The 15,643-nt window shown below is 45.6% G+C and overlaps 2 protein-coding genes and 1 long non-coding RNA gene across 3 annotated transcripts in view; 1 reads left to right on the top strand and 2 right to left on the bottom strand.

Moving 5' to 3' along the window:
- The window catches only part of ano8b (anoctamin 8b), a 38,477-nt gene extending 37,786 nt beyond the window's left edge, over positions 1 to 691 (bottom strand). The window contains exon 1 of the mRNA XM_072699837.1: positions 266 to 691. Coding sequence (XP_072555938.1) covers positions 266 to 419 — 154 coding nt within the window. The 5' untranslated portion in view covers positions 420 to 691. The remainder of the gene's footprint in view (positions 1 to 265) is intronic.
- Positions 692 to 3,543: 2,852 nt separating this feature from the next.
- LOC140578516 (uncharacterized) lies at positions 3,544 to 4,365 on the bottom strand. Its single transcript, XR_011982751.1, has 2 exons — positions 4,304 to 4,365; positions 3,544 to 4,179 (listed from the first exon to the last, which is right to left on the bottom strand). It is a non-coding gene; the product is annotated as an uncharacterized lncRNA (long non-coding RNA).
- gtpbp3 (GTP binding protein 3, mitochondrial) lies at positions 3,615 to 11,574 on the top strand. The gene is made up of 9 exons (XM_023843549.2): positions 3,615 to 3,753; positions 3,897 to 4,147; positions 4,259 to 4,345; positions 4,875 to 5,077; positions 8,030 to 8,102; positions 9,335 to 9,478; positions 10,147 to 10,312; positions 10,873 to 11,184; positions 11,268 to 11,574. Exons 1-9 carry the CDS (start codon positions 3,695 to 3,697, stop codon positions 11,497 to 11,499), a joined length of 1,527 nt encoding a protein of 508 aa, XP_023699317.2. The 5' UTR covers positions 3,615 to 3,694; the 3' UTR covers positions 11,500 to 11,574.
- The last annotated feature ends 4,069 nt before the right edge of the window (positions 11,575 to 15,643 follow it).

Genomic DNA, 15,643 nt, shown 5'->3' with positions numbered 1-15,643 from the left:
ACAGCAAGGATGATGTGTTTGACCTTCGGAGACAAAGGCGTCGGTGCACTTTTGAGCGTCATACCAACGATAAGAAATGTAATTTTTAAAGGGTTTTCTCTAATGTGGAGGATCCACAGACAAAAGGACGGGGCACGTCTGCGGCGGATTCATTCTATCTAATAGAATCCAGCTTCCCCTTCGCATCCACCTGCGTCTGCTGCTCAGATTTTGCATTTCGTGCACGAACTCAGTGTACGTCGCCCTAAACATAAGCGAGACTCACCCAAGACCCCGGAGGAGGTTTGCTGGGAAGCAGCAGGGGGATCTGCCTTTTCTCCGTCTCCTTGCGATCGGTGTCTGTGCCGTGAGCCCTCGCTGTCGGTGGTTCCGTTCGCGGCTGCAGCAGTCGCTGCTGCTGCCGCTCCCGTCTCGGGCATGCTGCTTCCAGAGGGGGAGCGAGTGTCGGTGATGCCGGCGAAGAAGGGAGCGCGGTATGGTGTGTCAGGGTAGCATAGATCGAGGCCGGTTGGACGCGGGGGGATGAGAGTTTAAATGGACGTGAAAGTGAGATGAAGGTTGTTGTGGTTCATCTTGGTTTGCAGCGGGATAGGCTACATGCGGATAGATAGCGCACCGGAGCGAGTCTTGGTAGGAGGGACAAAGAGAAGAGGGTAAAGACCGTCTCACACACACACACAGGCGCGCGCGCGCACACACACACGCGGATTCACACGCGCTTTTCATCGCCTTCATGGTGTTATAGTGAATCCTAAATCCTTAGGATCTCAATGACAGTAACCAACCAAATATGGTCCTGCTCAGCGATAGCTGTGCATTTGTAAACAAGATAACTTGATGATAACTTAATAATTAATATTTAATGTTTATGTAGCGTTGACATATAACCTACCTTGACTTACTTGTGCAAGCCTTACATTAGCAAGGCAAGCGGAATACTTACTGAGTAAACCTTACTGAAAAGTTAGGTGCAGTTAAGCGGCTCTTTCACTGCAGTGGCTGCAGAGGGAGACACTTCCCTGTGGCTGACATGGCTAGGGCCCCCCTAAGTGGGCTGTCTGAGCTGTTTTTTTACAGTCGAAAGAGAAACCAGGAGGAATTAAAAACGACGGAACATCAATAATATTCTAATCAAAGCGCGGGGTACCAGCGCTAAAAACTCACTGGTCAAGATGGGGGTGAGAATGCTGTCAGTAAAATGGATGTTTAAGAAATATAACCGTTCCACCTTTTGCCATTAATTTTTTCATACATTAATTTAATTTTCATGTTTTCCCCACTTCTGTTCACATCTGCCCCTCTAGCAGGACACTATAATAAAAGACTCGGTATGTGTTCGCCTAATGCTTTGGTAAGTCTTGTGCCTCCGAGCCGTTTGGTTCTTCTGTCTTCTGTTTTATGCCGGTTCTCTTGGCTGTGAAACACCAGTAGCCTCCAGTGTTAAAGGAGAGCTGGGCGGCGCATAGTCTCAAAGTGGAATAGTATATTACAGCCGGGATGGGGAGCAACTTCGTCTATCCTGAAAACTGTCACTAAAAATGTGAATAATATACGTGTTGCTATAATTTAATATAGTGTCATATCATTAAAAGTAATTTCCAGGAGGCACAGAGCATAGCAGGGGAGGGGCCCCGGATGGGACGGAGCCCACCCCAGGAAGAGCGGCGCTCAGGGGGGGGATGCGCCGGATGGGACAGAGCTCACCCCAGGAGGAGCGGCGCGCAGGGTGGGGGACCCCGGATGGGACAGAGCTCACCCCAGGAAGAGTGGCGCTCAGGGGGGGGATGCGCCGGATGGGACAGAGCCCACCCCAGGAGGAGCGGCGCGCAGGGCGGGGGACCCCGGATGGGACAGAGCCCACCCCAGGAGGAGCGGCGCGCAGGGTGGGGGACCCCGGATGGGACAGAGCCCACCCCAGGAAGAGCGGTGCGCAGGGCGGGGGACCCCGGATGGGACAGAGCCCACCCCAGGAGGAGCGGTGCGCAGGGCAGGGGACCCCAGATGGGACAGAACCCACCCCAGGAGGAGCACTGCGCAGGGCGGGGGACCCCGGATGGGACAGAGCCCACCCCAGGAAGAGCGGCGCGCAGGGCGGGGGACCCCGGATGGGACAGAGCCCACCCCAGGAGGAGCGGCGCGCAGGGCGGGGGACCCCGGATGGGACAGAGCCCACCCCAGGAGGAGCGGCTCGCAGGACGGAATATTTACTGAATATTTACTGACTTAAGAGAGCAACGATTACAAGAAAAGTGCTAATGGTTTAGAGGAGTGTTTCTCAATCCGCTCCTTGGGGACCCACAGACAGTCCTGCTTTCTGCTCTCTTCCAGCTCCTGTCTGGCAGGAAGCTTGGAGGTAACAAAACCATGGACTGACTGGGGGTCCCCCATCGACCTGACTGGGAAACACTGGTTTATAAACATGTGATTGTCTGTGGAGGCAGGGTCAGCCTCAGTGGTTTATCATGTAGGCTGCAGTTCCTCTTGCAGGTGTTACAACAATTAATCTTCCTTGATGTTCTCCCTCTCTCCTGTTTGCCATATAGCTCCTTTCCTCAGCCTTACTCAGAGGCAGATCCCCAGCCTGAATGCTGCTTACTCACCGCTTTACTGCTGAGACTAAAAGTGACCTGCAGGGTTCCACAACAAAATAAGCATAACATTACCAGTGACTCATTAATGCCATTGACTGATGACACGAATGGCATCAGTGGAAAACAATGCCAAAAACCATGAAATGTGAACAAGGATACATTCCTGAAATTGACATTATCTTCCTGTTTACAATAAAACACCGTAAACCGACAGATTTATAGATCTGTGTTTCTGTTACTCTAATATAGGTTCTTTCAGTTTCATTCATGTATCTGATAGCGAGTAAGCAAAACGCCCCAAATGAGGTGATAGACATAAACCAAAAGCCCACTCAAGGAACATGCCCTTGAATAATATATGTGCCGGCACGTTAAATTTTACTGATGGTGAATTCTAAAATTTCATCACTCAATTAGACTTGTTACATCACCTCACTGGCAAATGAGCAATTAATCATGAAAGATTTATTTTGGATTAAATGATGTGATATCTTTTTCACTTGAAAAGGTCCATTTTTAAATCCATATAAGCCTGCAACCAAACAGAAAAATAGACGAATACATACATGCCCACATAAAATACCACAATGGGGAAATCCCAAATTATGTTTGAAATATTTTTATTTTCTACTTCTACTATGCCTTTAATTAACTTTATATTGTGAAAATTTGTACTATATCTCAGGTAAAGGGAAAACATACTGAAAACTGCATCTTTCAAAATTTTGTCATTGAATTTAGATCATTGATACGAAAATAATACGTAAATCTTTACGGAAAGTTTCTGGATATAAATTGATTTGTCACACGGAACCATTACGACAGCCCACAAAACGGAGGGTTTCGATATTGATTGAAGGAAGACAGACCAATAAGATCTACGAATATTGCATGACATAAATTAACTTAACCAATCAGGAAATTATATTCTGGGAGGCGTGAGGGTACGCCATTTATTTTGAGAGTGGTTAAGCATGCAACGTAAAGCGAATGTTATGTGTTTGATCTAACTGTTTTGTAAGTAGTATAGATAATATCGTGTTAAATTCCTGTTTTGAAACACCCGTATCTTTTAAAGATCGATAGTAGTTTTGTGTAATGAAATGTTTTTAAATTCTATAGCGGTTTGGAGAATATCTTCATTCATTAGAAAGGAATTCAGGTTAGTTAATACAAATAATTACTAACGTATCTTTTTTGTTGCTTTTGAGTCATGTCCATTTTAATTTTTTCCTGTAGTATATTTTATGGGACTTCATGATCTCGGAGCAGTCCACTTCTTTCTCTCGTTTTTTTTCTGAACAGATTTAATTTAACGAAGAATTTGTGCTGCAAAGGGATATATGATGCCGACACCATTTTTGCCCTGTCGTCTGGACACGGAATGTGCGGCGTGGCAGTGGTGCGGGTCAGTGGTCCTGCTTCTGCGTTGGTTCTCCAAAGCATGGCTGGTCTATCGCGGGGCTTGCCTCCCCCAAGGACTGCGGTCCTCCGAAACGTCACCGACCCCCGTTCCCAGGAGCTACTCGACCGGGGACTCGTGCTGTGGTTCCCAGGTCCGATGTCGAGGGAGGGGCACCTATAAGGTCTTCATGGATGTAAAATAACACGCACGTTCAGTGCCAGAAAACCGTGCTGTAGCAACATTTCAATGTACCCGGTTTCAGGACCGCGCAGTTTCACTGGAGAAGACAGTGCAGAGTTCCACTTACACGGGGGTGCTGCTGTCATCACTGGGGTTTTACAAGCCCTCGGTAAGAGAAGAACATCTAAAATGTAATATAATATAAATGAGTAGAAAAGTTTCCCCCTATAAAAAACATACAATTTCTATACTTGCCATTGGGGTTCCTCTTTAAATAGCATCGGTTGCCAAGTAAAGATCATTTACCCGTTAGTGGTCATGCTGTTCATACCTTTGACTGCTAGAGGGCACTAGAGTACAAGTCAATTTGAAACGTCCCTTATACTGAGATTTAAAAGGTAATGGAGATATCAAATAAAGCACGAAATGCTATTAATAATTAAGTTCTCTACATTTATACTGCAGTTATTACTCATAATTCCTACTCATAGACATATTATTAGTGTTTTTAAATAAGATGTAATATATTAATGTGTAATTGTTCAAAAGCTAAAGTATGTAGTGGAAGTTTAAAATCTTCCCCCCCCCATTGTATCGCTCCTGTCTCTTTTCCATCAGTGCCATAGAAATGTCGCCTGATACGGTGGCTTCCTACCCCCGGGGTGAGTCTTATTCTAAACTCAGGGCCTCCATCTTAGGTAGTGTTCCAGGCGTTCGCCCAGCGGAGGCCGGGGAGTTCACCAGACGGGCCTTCCACGCTGGCAAGCTGGATCTGACCGAGGTCGAGGGCTTGGGGGACCTGATCCATGCGGAGACGGAGGCTCAGCGAAGGCAGGCCCTGCGGCAGATGGAGGGAGAGCTGAGCCGGCTGTATCAGGGCTGGAGCCAGCGCCTGACCAGGGTACCTCTGCACTGCTGTCCTCACTTATTCTCTATCGAAATTATCCTGTTGCAGGTTTTTCTTTTTTTTTTCTTTCTTTTGGAAGGATAATTTAGTCCGAAATTTAGTGTTACTAGGATTTGGGCTGCTAGTTTCCTCTGCCAATTTTAACTTTTGAAATTTGGCACATGAAATATGCATAATGTATGTTCTGTTACTTGGTCTCCTTCACAGGATAAGTGCCTCCATTTTTTATCCTGTTTTTAACCTGTGTGAGGCTGGGTGATTTTTTTTCCCCACTTAATGGAGTAAAAAAATCAATGTGATGTAGGAGTTACGGGGCTCTGAACTTAGTTAAAAAAAAAACACTGAAAATATACACTAATTGCACTCTTTAACTCTGCTTATTTCATAAACATAGTCTAAAGTGAAAGTGTGTAAAGTATTTTGCAGGACGGAAAATTTCTCCTTTGTCTTGCAAGATTATGTCCAGAATTGTCACTGGTCAGGTTCACAGGCCATGTTACACCAGACATTTATTTCTGTTGACGTACAAATATTGTCACGAAAACATGCAGAATCTCCAATGGAACAATCTGGCCCACAAACCCTGATCTTCCATCGCTTCGTTCCCAATAGTATGAATGCCATGCAGGCCATACAGACGTCACTCTCATCGAAAGTCTGTTGGCTGTTGGTGCGCCGCATAGCGACGTTTCGGTTCATGGCGGATCGCATATACGAGGCCGTTGGTGCGCCGCGTAGGGACGTTTTGGTTCACGGCGGACCGCATAAAGGAGGCCGTTGGTGCGCCGCGTAGGGACGTTTTGGTTCACGCTGGACCGCATATACGAGGCCATTGGTACGCCGCATAGCGACGTTTCGGTTCACGGCGGACCGCATATACGAGGCCGTTGGTGCGTCGCGTACTGACGTTTCGGTTCACGGCGGACCGCATATACGAGGCCGTTGGTGCGTCGCGTAGCGATGTTTTGGTTCACGCCGTACCGCATATACGAGGCCGTTGGTGCGTCGCGTACTGACGTTTTGGTTCACGCCGGACCGCATATATGAGGCCGTTGGTACGCCGCATAGCGACGTTTCGGTTCACGGCGGACCGCATATACGAGGCCGTTGGTGCGTCGCGTACTGACGTTTCGGTTCACGGTGGACCGCATATACGAGGCCGTTGGTGCGTTGCGTGGCGCCGTTTTGGTTCACACCGGACCGCATATACGAGGCCATTGGTACGCCGCATAGCGACGTTTCGGTTCACGGCGGACCGCATATACGAGGCCATTGGTACGCCGCATAGCGACGTTTCGGTTCACGGCGGACCGCATATACGAGGCCGTTGGTGCGTCGCGTACTGACGTTTCGGTTCACGGTGGACCGCATATACGAGGCCGTTGGTGCGTTGCGTAGCGCCGTTTTGGTTCACACCGGACCGCATATACGAGGCCATTGGTACGCCGCATAGCGACGTTTCGGTTCACGGCGGACCGCATATACGAGGCCGTTGGTGCGTCGCGTACTGACGTTTTGGATTCACGCCGGACCGCATATACGAGGCCGGTCCCATGTGACTGTAATGCAGCTGAGACATTGCTGTAACGTAGAGATATAGCGCTACGCATTACTAACCTTGTAACCTTGGTGTGTAGAAGGCTATACCATCTTGGTTAGTGTAAGTACAGTCACTATATTATGTTCGTACAGTAGTGAAATCGCTGCATTTCTCAGAATGTTTCTCTGAAATGCATGACTGAATTTCACTATAAAATAACTCACTCCAAGCCTGACATTTTTTTTGAAGACGACTTTCTGATTTCTCATTTTCTGATTTTCATTTTCTGATTTCTTCTCATTTCCTCAAGCCATGTTTGTTCCATGTAGCTGTAATATTTAAAAAGTTGCAGCTCATAAAAAGGCATCCTTTCTTTTTGCTCCCCACTGTGTAGCAAAGGCCCTATATCTCAAAGGGAATGGAAAAAAAAAAAACATTTCTGTGCCCTGGAAGGTATCTGTGATCCCCTCGCCAGGTTTAATAAAGATCAAAAAATGAAAAAACTTTTTCAGAAATTAATTAAAATGGAATCACCCTGATGTAATATTTTATGTTAAATTTCTTTTATGCCATGGCTTATATACACAATTGTTTTGATTTAAATATACAGTCACACCATGCTGTACATTTAATCACCGCGCAGTTAATGATCAGTGTGACCCTGCGTGTGAACAGTGATGTTTACACTGTGCACTAGTGAGCTTCTCCTGGCCAACAAGTCCTGATTCTCATCTTATTTTTTTGAAAAGGGGTTGAGGTATGGCGAACAACATCATGAAATGATCTGCTTCAGGCAAAGAAGCATTCTGTATCTATATATCAGTATAAACACTGTTTTGCTTTAAAGAGCTGAAAGTTCTGAGCATTGTTTATGTCTGGTATGGTTCCTGAACTGGGTGTAAACATAGACAACTATTCATCATAATCTGGAGACAGGTCAAGCCTGTCATTCTTTGTGCCGCGTTGCCTGAATGCGCCGCTGTGTGCCGATTTACGTAAATGCCCATTTGACATCACCCTTTACCGGAGACTCGCGAAGAAAGTAGCTAAGCTCAGCTTTCCTGAGGAAACCTTTCCTGGAGAAAGCGCCAGTTTTACTCGTCTCTTTTTCCATCTCATGAAACTCAGGTGAAGCACTGGCCTGGATGAAACCTTTGTCATTACACAAAACGTAGACTAACCCTTTTGTAGAAATCACTCACGTTTGTAATTGTGCTCAAAGAAATAGCCTCTCTAACTGGTGTTTTTGAACACAATGCAAAATCCACTCAATACTATTACTTTTGTAACCATAGGTATTGCATTTCTGCTTGATTGTTGATTTTTTTAAAATAAGCTACAGTGCCTGATTCCCCCCAATTTGTCCTCTTGATTGTAAACTGCCTTTATATTTTTCTTTTTCATAGTCTTTGGCTCACATGGAAGCCTTCATCGACTTCAGTGAGGATGAGCTTATTGAAGAAGGTGTCTTAAATGAAGGTCAGTTCATGTCAGCCGGGGAAAAATACAATGCAGTAAAAATAGAATTGAGGGAGAGCTGTGTAGCTTTTTGTATTTTTTCCTGTTCGCATGGTCATGAATAAGTGACTGGGTCTTTAAGAGAACAACAAGGACCGAACTGCTGAAAAGATGGTTTCCTTGAGGATGTGATGAGAAAGGTCCAGGCTGACCCAGAAGGCCTTGGTCACCTCTGAAGCTGGCAGTACGGCCTGGATGCAGCTTTCATTGTTTTCAGCATCCTTACTGGGGGCAGAACCTTACACTCCTTTTTCCACATTCTTTGCAGTTCACTAATACATTGTGAAGAGAACAATATCCAGCAAACGAGGCTATTTTTGCAGAATGAATGAGCTGACAGAAAATGCCGTTTGTTTGGGCTGGTCCATCTGTAGACAATTTGTTTAATCATTTGTTCTGCTTCTTCATTTGTTACACATTTGTAACTTTACAAAAGTACCTTTTTGCCATAAAAAATGTTCTCCCCCCCCCCCCCCGTGCTAAGTATAGCATTATACTGGAGGCAAAAGCAACTGCACTTCTTTAACAAAAGCTACTGTGTTAGTCAGTACATAATTGCATTGAGAAAATGCACATCATACATGATCAGGTTATTCTGGCTGGATCTAGATTACCTGTAATATTTGCTTTAAGATACTGATGATACTCTGTCTGTATATAAAGAGGTCTGTACTGAATCACTGACCCGCAGTGCATGCCGACATTGTTGCAGTTGCTTCTGTAGGTCGGTTTCGCACCGTGTCATTTGAAGGCCGTGTTCAAAGCCCCTAGCTTTGGTTTAGCATGGCATCAGTCTGTCAGCAGAGCACAGGAAAGCAGCTGGGATTCGTTCCCCTGCAGCACACTGTACACCAGCATTGTTAAGTCTGGACGTCCTATGCTGTGACTCTCTGCCCCCTGGTAGGCGAGCAGTGTGTGCGGAGTGGGGCAGTGTGTGGCTCTGCAGGTCAGTCATCTCTGCCAGTGTCCAGACGCACGTGGGATTAAATCCCATTGATGCTGATCATATCACTGTGGGGCTGAACCTGCTCTCTGTCCCCCAGGGGTCTTCACTGGTACTCAGCAGACGCGGGTAAATACGTAGATGTAAATAGATATTGAGTTAGAGTTGATTAAGAAAACTGGGAATTAGGGAGTGAAAATGGGCGGTTTGGTTATTATAATGTGTAACTCAAGCCCATCCACCCTGCCAGTGGACCTCTCTGTCCTGCAGCTCCAGAGGGAAATCGAGGGGCACCTGCAGGACGGACGGCGGGCAGAGCGGCTCCGCAGCGGCGTCCAGGCGGTGATCGCCGGAGCCACCAACGCGGGCAAGAGCAGCTTCCTGAACCTGCTGTGTAAGACCCGGAATCTTTCGGACACAGTCATACGGATCTGCCTGGTGAATGAGTTCGGGATTTCTGATTGGGTGACAGTTTGATCAGCAGTGTCCACTTAAAACCATAAACTCATTGTTAAAGTGCCGTCTTTTAATCTTCATTTAAAAAATCACCCATTAAGGTCTAGCTGCTGCCCTATAACTTGGGCTGCCTGCTATACTATTGTGTAACATAAGGGCTTCTTATAAAAAATGATGGATGTGTGTCTGGCTTTTAGTCGTTTTACATTTAAGTCATGAGATTTCCAGTAACCTCTTCACATTTGTGGTTTAGGTTATTTGCAAGTTAGCTGTGAACTCTTAAACAGGAACCTGCATGACCGAGCTAGAACATGCAGAACCGACACACGCAAAATTAGAGTGCAGGTGGGGATTTTCGCCCATGCAGACCCACTCAAGCTCAGGCAACTGGGTGGGGCAGTGCCCCCCTGCCCCCCCACAAATTCTGCCCATGTTGGCATATGCTCCAGGATCACCAAAATCCTGTGCTGGGTAAACAGTCATGGAACATGGGAAGATGAATGATACCCAATTATATTTGACATGGATCGGTTACTGAAATATCATTGGCCAGTGTTTGAAAAGATGAGTGTTGCTATAACACCATGACTCGTCCTTCGTATTCAGGTCAGCGCCCAGCCGCCATCGTGTCCCCCACAGCCGGTACCACCAGGGATGTAGTGGAGACCTCACTGAACATCGGGGGGTTTCCTGTGGTACTCAGTGACACCGCCGGACTCAGAGACACAGGGGACAGTGTGGAGATGGAAGGGGTCCGTAGAGCTAAGGAGAGGTATGACAGAACCGGGTCAGCGTGTGGTTTCATTCAGCTCCGTCTGGTTGTGTGGGCACAGATGTTACTCTGATGGTAAATGACCTATAAGTGAAATGATTCCATTGCTCTTGGAAACGAATAACATGGGAGTTCAAGGAGCCTGGTGTGATGGTAGGAGGTATAATTGGCTCCGAGAGACAATTGGTCTCTAGCTTAAATAATGCGTTCTATTTGAACTGCGAAGTCGGAATTTCCACATTCCTAGTAGGACTTTTTAACTGGAACGCCCTCTGAAGTTGGAATTCCGATTCGAAAAGTTGGAAGAACCTCTGCAGATGTAAGTGAAGGAAGGTAAAAGCCATTTATACTGGGGTACCTTAAATTCGACTAATTATCTGGCTAAGCATGAAATCCTCCATTTTGAAACAGGACATCGCTAAATGGCTTTCTCGTTTGTTGTTGGTTAACTCGGGTATGATGTCATTCCCAACTCCAACTGCCGACTTCCGAGGTAAATGGAAAACTGCATTATATCCTTCAGCACGATGGAGATGATGGTGCCCTTTCATGTCCCTCAGGGTGCAGCTGGCTGATGTGACGCTGGTGGTTGTGGATTCGACCCAGCTTCCCCAGAACTACCAGAGCGTACAAAACTTCCTCACTGACCACCTCAGGTCCATACTTCCCAATGAGGATGACTTGACTGCTTCTCTGCAGAGATGCCTCCTGGTCCTCAACAAAAGAGATCTACTTAGCAGGAGAACAGTGGACGGTTTGCAGAAATCCATCAGTCAGGCAGAGGGCTTACCTCTAGCCAGTCTCTTATCATGCCAGACCGGAGATGGTCTTGATGATTTTTTGGACGTTTTCCAGGATCGAATGAGAACTTTGTAAGTATTGCCCTTCAGGATTTTACTTGAGATGTTTGTGGGTGTATTTGTGGTTTTGACTGCTGTATCTTTGTTAAACCCAGGTGTGGAGATCCTCTTGTCGGTTCTGTAAGTTTAACCCAAGCGCGACACCGCTGTCACCTGCAGCAGTGTGTGAGAGCTCTGTCTCAGTACCACCGCTATCGCGACGTGGACTTGGCTTTAGCGGCTGAAGGACTCCGCTTGGCCCTCACCAGTGTGGGCAGGATCACAGGAAAGGTGGGAGCTGAGCAGATTCTGGACATCATCTTTAGAGATTTCTGCATAGGGAAGTAGCCATGAACACAGTGCATGTGGATGTATGGGGCCAAGTATTTAATAGTGTTTGACCAATAAAATGTATTTAATGAATCCTCCTGTGCACTTCCATGTCATTCTTGTGACTTGAATTAGTGTATATATTCACCTCCATGTTGACTGTTGAACTGCATGTTAGTGATGGGTGAGAGATCCACGTTGGCATTAAGTAATTCCTCATTATTAGGTGACGTCCAGTCAGTATTGACTCTGTATAGTTGGTGTTTCTGGCTTCCGAAGAGGTGTTTCAAGAAAGTAGCTTCTGAGAAGCAAATCTGTGTCAGGAAAGTGAAAGTCAGTTGTGAGAAAAAGCCAGATCCTATTAAGCCATACATGCAGAACTCATTAAACTCAGCTGTGAGGAAAAGTTATATGTCCTTTTTTCCAGGCCATACTTATTTCTTTCTTATTTTTTCTTATTACACGCATAAGGGCATATTCTCTGAGGAGCAGTGCACAGGCTTGTGAATTCATCAGTAGATTTGCCCAGTGCTTAATTTGTAAATCAGAAAGTGCCAGAACACGAAGGGCTTACGATAGCGGAGGGGCACCGAGGTGGGTGCGGATCCCGGAACACGAAGGGCACGTGGGAGCGGAGGGGACACAGAGGTGGGTGCGGATCCCGGAACGCGAAGGGCACGTGGGAGCGGAGGGGCACCGAGGTGGGTGCGGATCCCGGAACGCGAAGGGCACTTGAGAGCGGAGGGGCACCGAGGTGGGTGCGGATCCCGGAACGCGAAGGGCACGTGAGAGCGGAGGGGCACCGAGGTGGGTGCGGATCCCGGAACGCGAAGGGCCCGTGGGAGCGGAGGGGCACCGAGGTGGGTGCGGATCCCGGAACGCGAAGGGCACGTGGGAGCGGAGGGGCACCGAGGTGGGTGCGGATCCCGGAACGCGAAGGGCACCTGAAACCACGGTAATTTTTGTATTCAGTGATATATGACATGAATAAATGATCTGAGGGCAAAATATTAAAAATAGTTTTTTATGCAATTCTGATGTTGCAGTCATTGAAGAGAATAAATAAATGGCCAGATAGCAGAAGGCGATTGCTTTTCACAGTCACATCCGATCCACTCATGATGCGGAGTTTGTTCACAGGGCATATCATGCACATCTTTTAAAAATAGATTTTTTTGGGCCATCATCCAGTAAAATGAAACGCAAAATGTAATTTTCTTCCACCTTTATTTACATATTGTAAACAGTGAAGAGCACTCCTGAAATAAACCAAAGCTGATGCATGCACAAGCCCCTAAGGTAGCACTTTATAGAAGCACTTTCTGTTTTTGTTTGTTTTGGGTTAGTATCCAGCAGCCCAGACCCAGACATAAGAATATTCCCTGTTCATCTAACCGTGTCTACAGGGTCACTACAGGATGCTGACCTTCCCATCCTTTCATTCTGCGGCACTGTTGCTTCAGCAGTGTGTAATGGGTCATCAGCCCACCGGAAGGTGAAGTTCTGTGACGGATCAGCCAGAGGCTTGTTTTTCTTAAAACATCTGTGTCCCATACCACCCTGCTTTCCTCCCATCTTCACGAAGTGATCCACTGCCCTGTGAAGGTAGACCCCTCCCATAAATTAAAGGAGGCTTTACTGTATTGATGGTGGTTACTGCTTGAGGTGAAGGCTCAGTTTTGACCAGATACAACCAGGGGCCCGAAATGGCCATTTAGTTCAATTGGACCCAAACCCTCTTTCTGCATGGCACCGTGAAGCCACGTCTCGCCCTCTTTCTGCGTGGCACCGTGAAGCCACGCCACGCCCTCTTTCTGCGTGGCACCATGAAGCCACGTCTTGTTCTGCTTCCACTGGATAAGCCTCAGCATGAGCTGCTTTGACTGGTTTTTATACCTCCATATCTGAATATATGAATGTCTTTTCAGAACTGGAGGACAATCTAGGCTGGGTAGATGGGTGCCCAGTGCACACCACTGCAGACCAGTGCCCCACAAATGCTGCACTTTTGGTCTGGTGTGTATAATCTGGAAAATACCGTAATACAGTTAAAACATACGCTAAATTACACATACATGTGTAATTTTGCTATAGATAGTAGATTGTCCCTTCTGAGAGAGCTGAGCATGGTGCAATATGCTTACTCAGGTCATAGTTACTGGGTTGCATGAGCATGCAAAATTAGCATTTTCTAAGGAATAGAAGCTAGCTGTGAAATGTATTGTCAGAAGGTCAAGAACAAACATATAAATAAAGAAAAATGTGATACTTCTTATTCTCTTATGGGGTTGCATTGGTGAGATGGATACAGTCAGTCAAGGCAGGAAAAAAAAATGAAAAAATATGAGAAATACATGAGAGGACTTACCTTTGGTCTGCACATAGTGTGAGCAATGTCCTCGATGATGTCATTTCCTGTGTGTCATGTTTTCCTCTTCCTTTGCCAGGATAAATAGGTTTCAGTAACCAGCTCCTCCTTCGACAACATCAGTGCATAATTACAACGGACCAAGGGCCTGCGAGCGGTGAGGGGAGCATCCCATCTCTAAGTGCCTCTCTTTTGAGCTCCTGCGTGTCCCTTTCCCGTCAACCATAATGACCGACTTAGCAAACCACAACATGATACATTTAAATTTTTCTTTTTTGGTTCGCTGGGTGAGACATCCTCCCCATTCCAGGACCTGTCCATCAAATAGCCTATGCCCCGCTCTGATAATGAACTTTTATTTAATAATTTAATAAGGTAATGAAAAGAATGTTGACAATTACAAGAAACCCATATCAATCCATCCATATATCCAAAACTTTACAATACAGATTCATACAAGAAGGTCATTTTGGGAGTAACATAGACAAATTTTGAAATTGCATTTTGCAGTTGTATTTCTATTTTTTAAGACATACAGCCGCGGAAAAAATTAAGACACCTATATTTTTAAACAAATTTGCATTTTAAAATCCTGGTTAAATCCTGGTTCTGCTGGCTGAGGCTACACTGAGCAGCAGGTTGCTTCCAGGTTCAAAATTTCTGAGACAGCAGTACACAAGAATGAGGTGAAGCAGGAGACACTGGGAACGACCAGAGACCAGCCAGGTAAAGGGTGAAATTGACTTTCTAATGCCAGAGACGACCATTAACTTACCCGACATTTTCTCATGAATCGTAGGATGACGACAAGTAACCTTCAGAAGGGATGGGAGACAGAGCCCGTGTCACTGGTATAACAAACAAGCGAGTGAACATTTACAAAACAACTGCAGCTTCTTCAAGGTAGCCAGCGGATTTGTGTTGGCATCCCTGGTTAGTCATCTTCTGGCTTTCGTGTCCATTTTTTCGGGCAACCTGATATAAGGCAAGACCTTGATAGAAGCACGGTCTGCAATTATTGGAGTTGTTTCAATATTAAACAATGTAGCAATATTATTATTAATAATAATAATAATAATAATAATAATACTTTAAAATTTATTCCATTTCTATTCAAAGGCATCAGCTGTCAAAGGTTGCTAAGATACCATACCACAAAGCATCTTAGAATTGTATTTTCATGTTTCACTAATTCCCTAAGATGCATAGATTTTCCAGTATAGAAAATAGTGTGTAAAACATTTCTAATATGTCCAATAATTATTATTCAGGGAGTGTATGATTTCCCAACCAACACCCCTTGGGTTATTATTTTTAATTACTTTTCTGAATGTGTTGACATTTAGCCTGCATATAAATGTTGTTTATTATGTGTAAATTAAGACAAAAAATAGGTGATATATTGCATTGTCAGACTCAATACAACAAATTTTGCTGTAGGGTGTGTAGACTATATCCCTTGTAACATATCTTAATATCTTATCAGATTTAGCCAATTTTTAATTCTGTTATTAGACAACAGAATAAGGATTAATCATCATGTTGAATGGCGTGGGTCTGCTGTTCCCTGTCAGTGATTTTTGGCACTGATTGTGACGGGTTATATACTGCAGGGACTGTTTGGGCGTTACATGCCTTTAAGGATTATTTTAAAAAACATCTGTGGGTGAGCTGCTGACTGCCTTATAGGTCGCGGGGTTAAGCCTGAGGTCTGATGACGCACAGTGGAAAAATGGTCGATGTGAAAGTATTTCCCGAAGAGAGGCCCATTAGTCTGATTGTTGCTTGCGGAGA

Source organism: Paramormyrops kingsleyae, chromosome 15, assembly GCF_048594095.1.
Source record: "Paramormyrops kingsleyae isolate MSU_618 chromosome 15, PKINGS_0.4, whole genome shotgun sequence".
Classification (NCBI taxonomy): Eukaryota; Metazoa; Chordata; class Actinopteri; order Osteoglossiformes; family Mormyridae; genus Paramormyrops; species Paramormyrops kingsleyae.
Note: the sequence above shows the minus strand (reverse complement) of the source record. Positions and strands in the feature narration are given on the sequence as shown.

Coding starts and splice junctions, on each gene's coding strand:
- gtpbp3 (XM_023843549.2), top strand. CDS start 3,695: ATGTTTTTAAATTCTATAGCGGTTTGGAGAATATCTTCATTCATTAGA. Junction 10,313..10,872: donor GTCCGTAGAGCTAAGGAGAG/GTATGACAGAAC, acceptor CATGTCCCTCAG/GGTGCAGCTGGCTGATGTGA. Junction 11,185..11,267: donor CAGGATCGAATGAGAACTTT/GTAAGTATTGCC, acceptor TGTTAAACCCAG/GTGTGGAGATCCTCTTGTCG.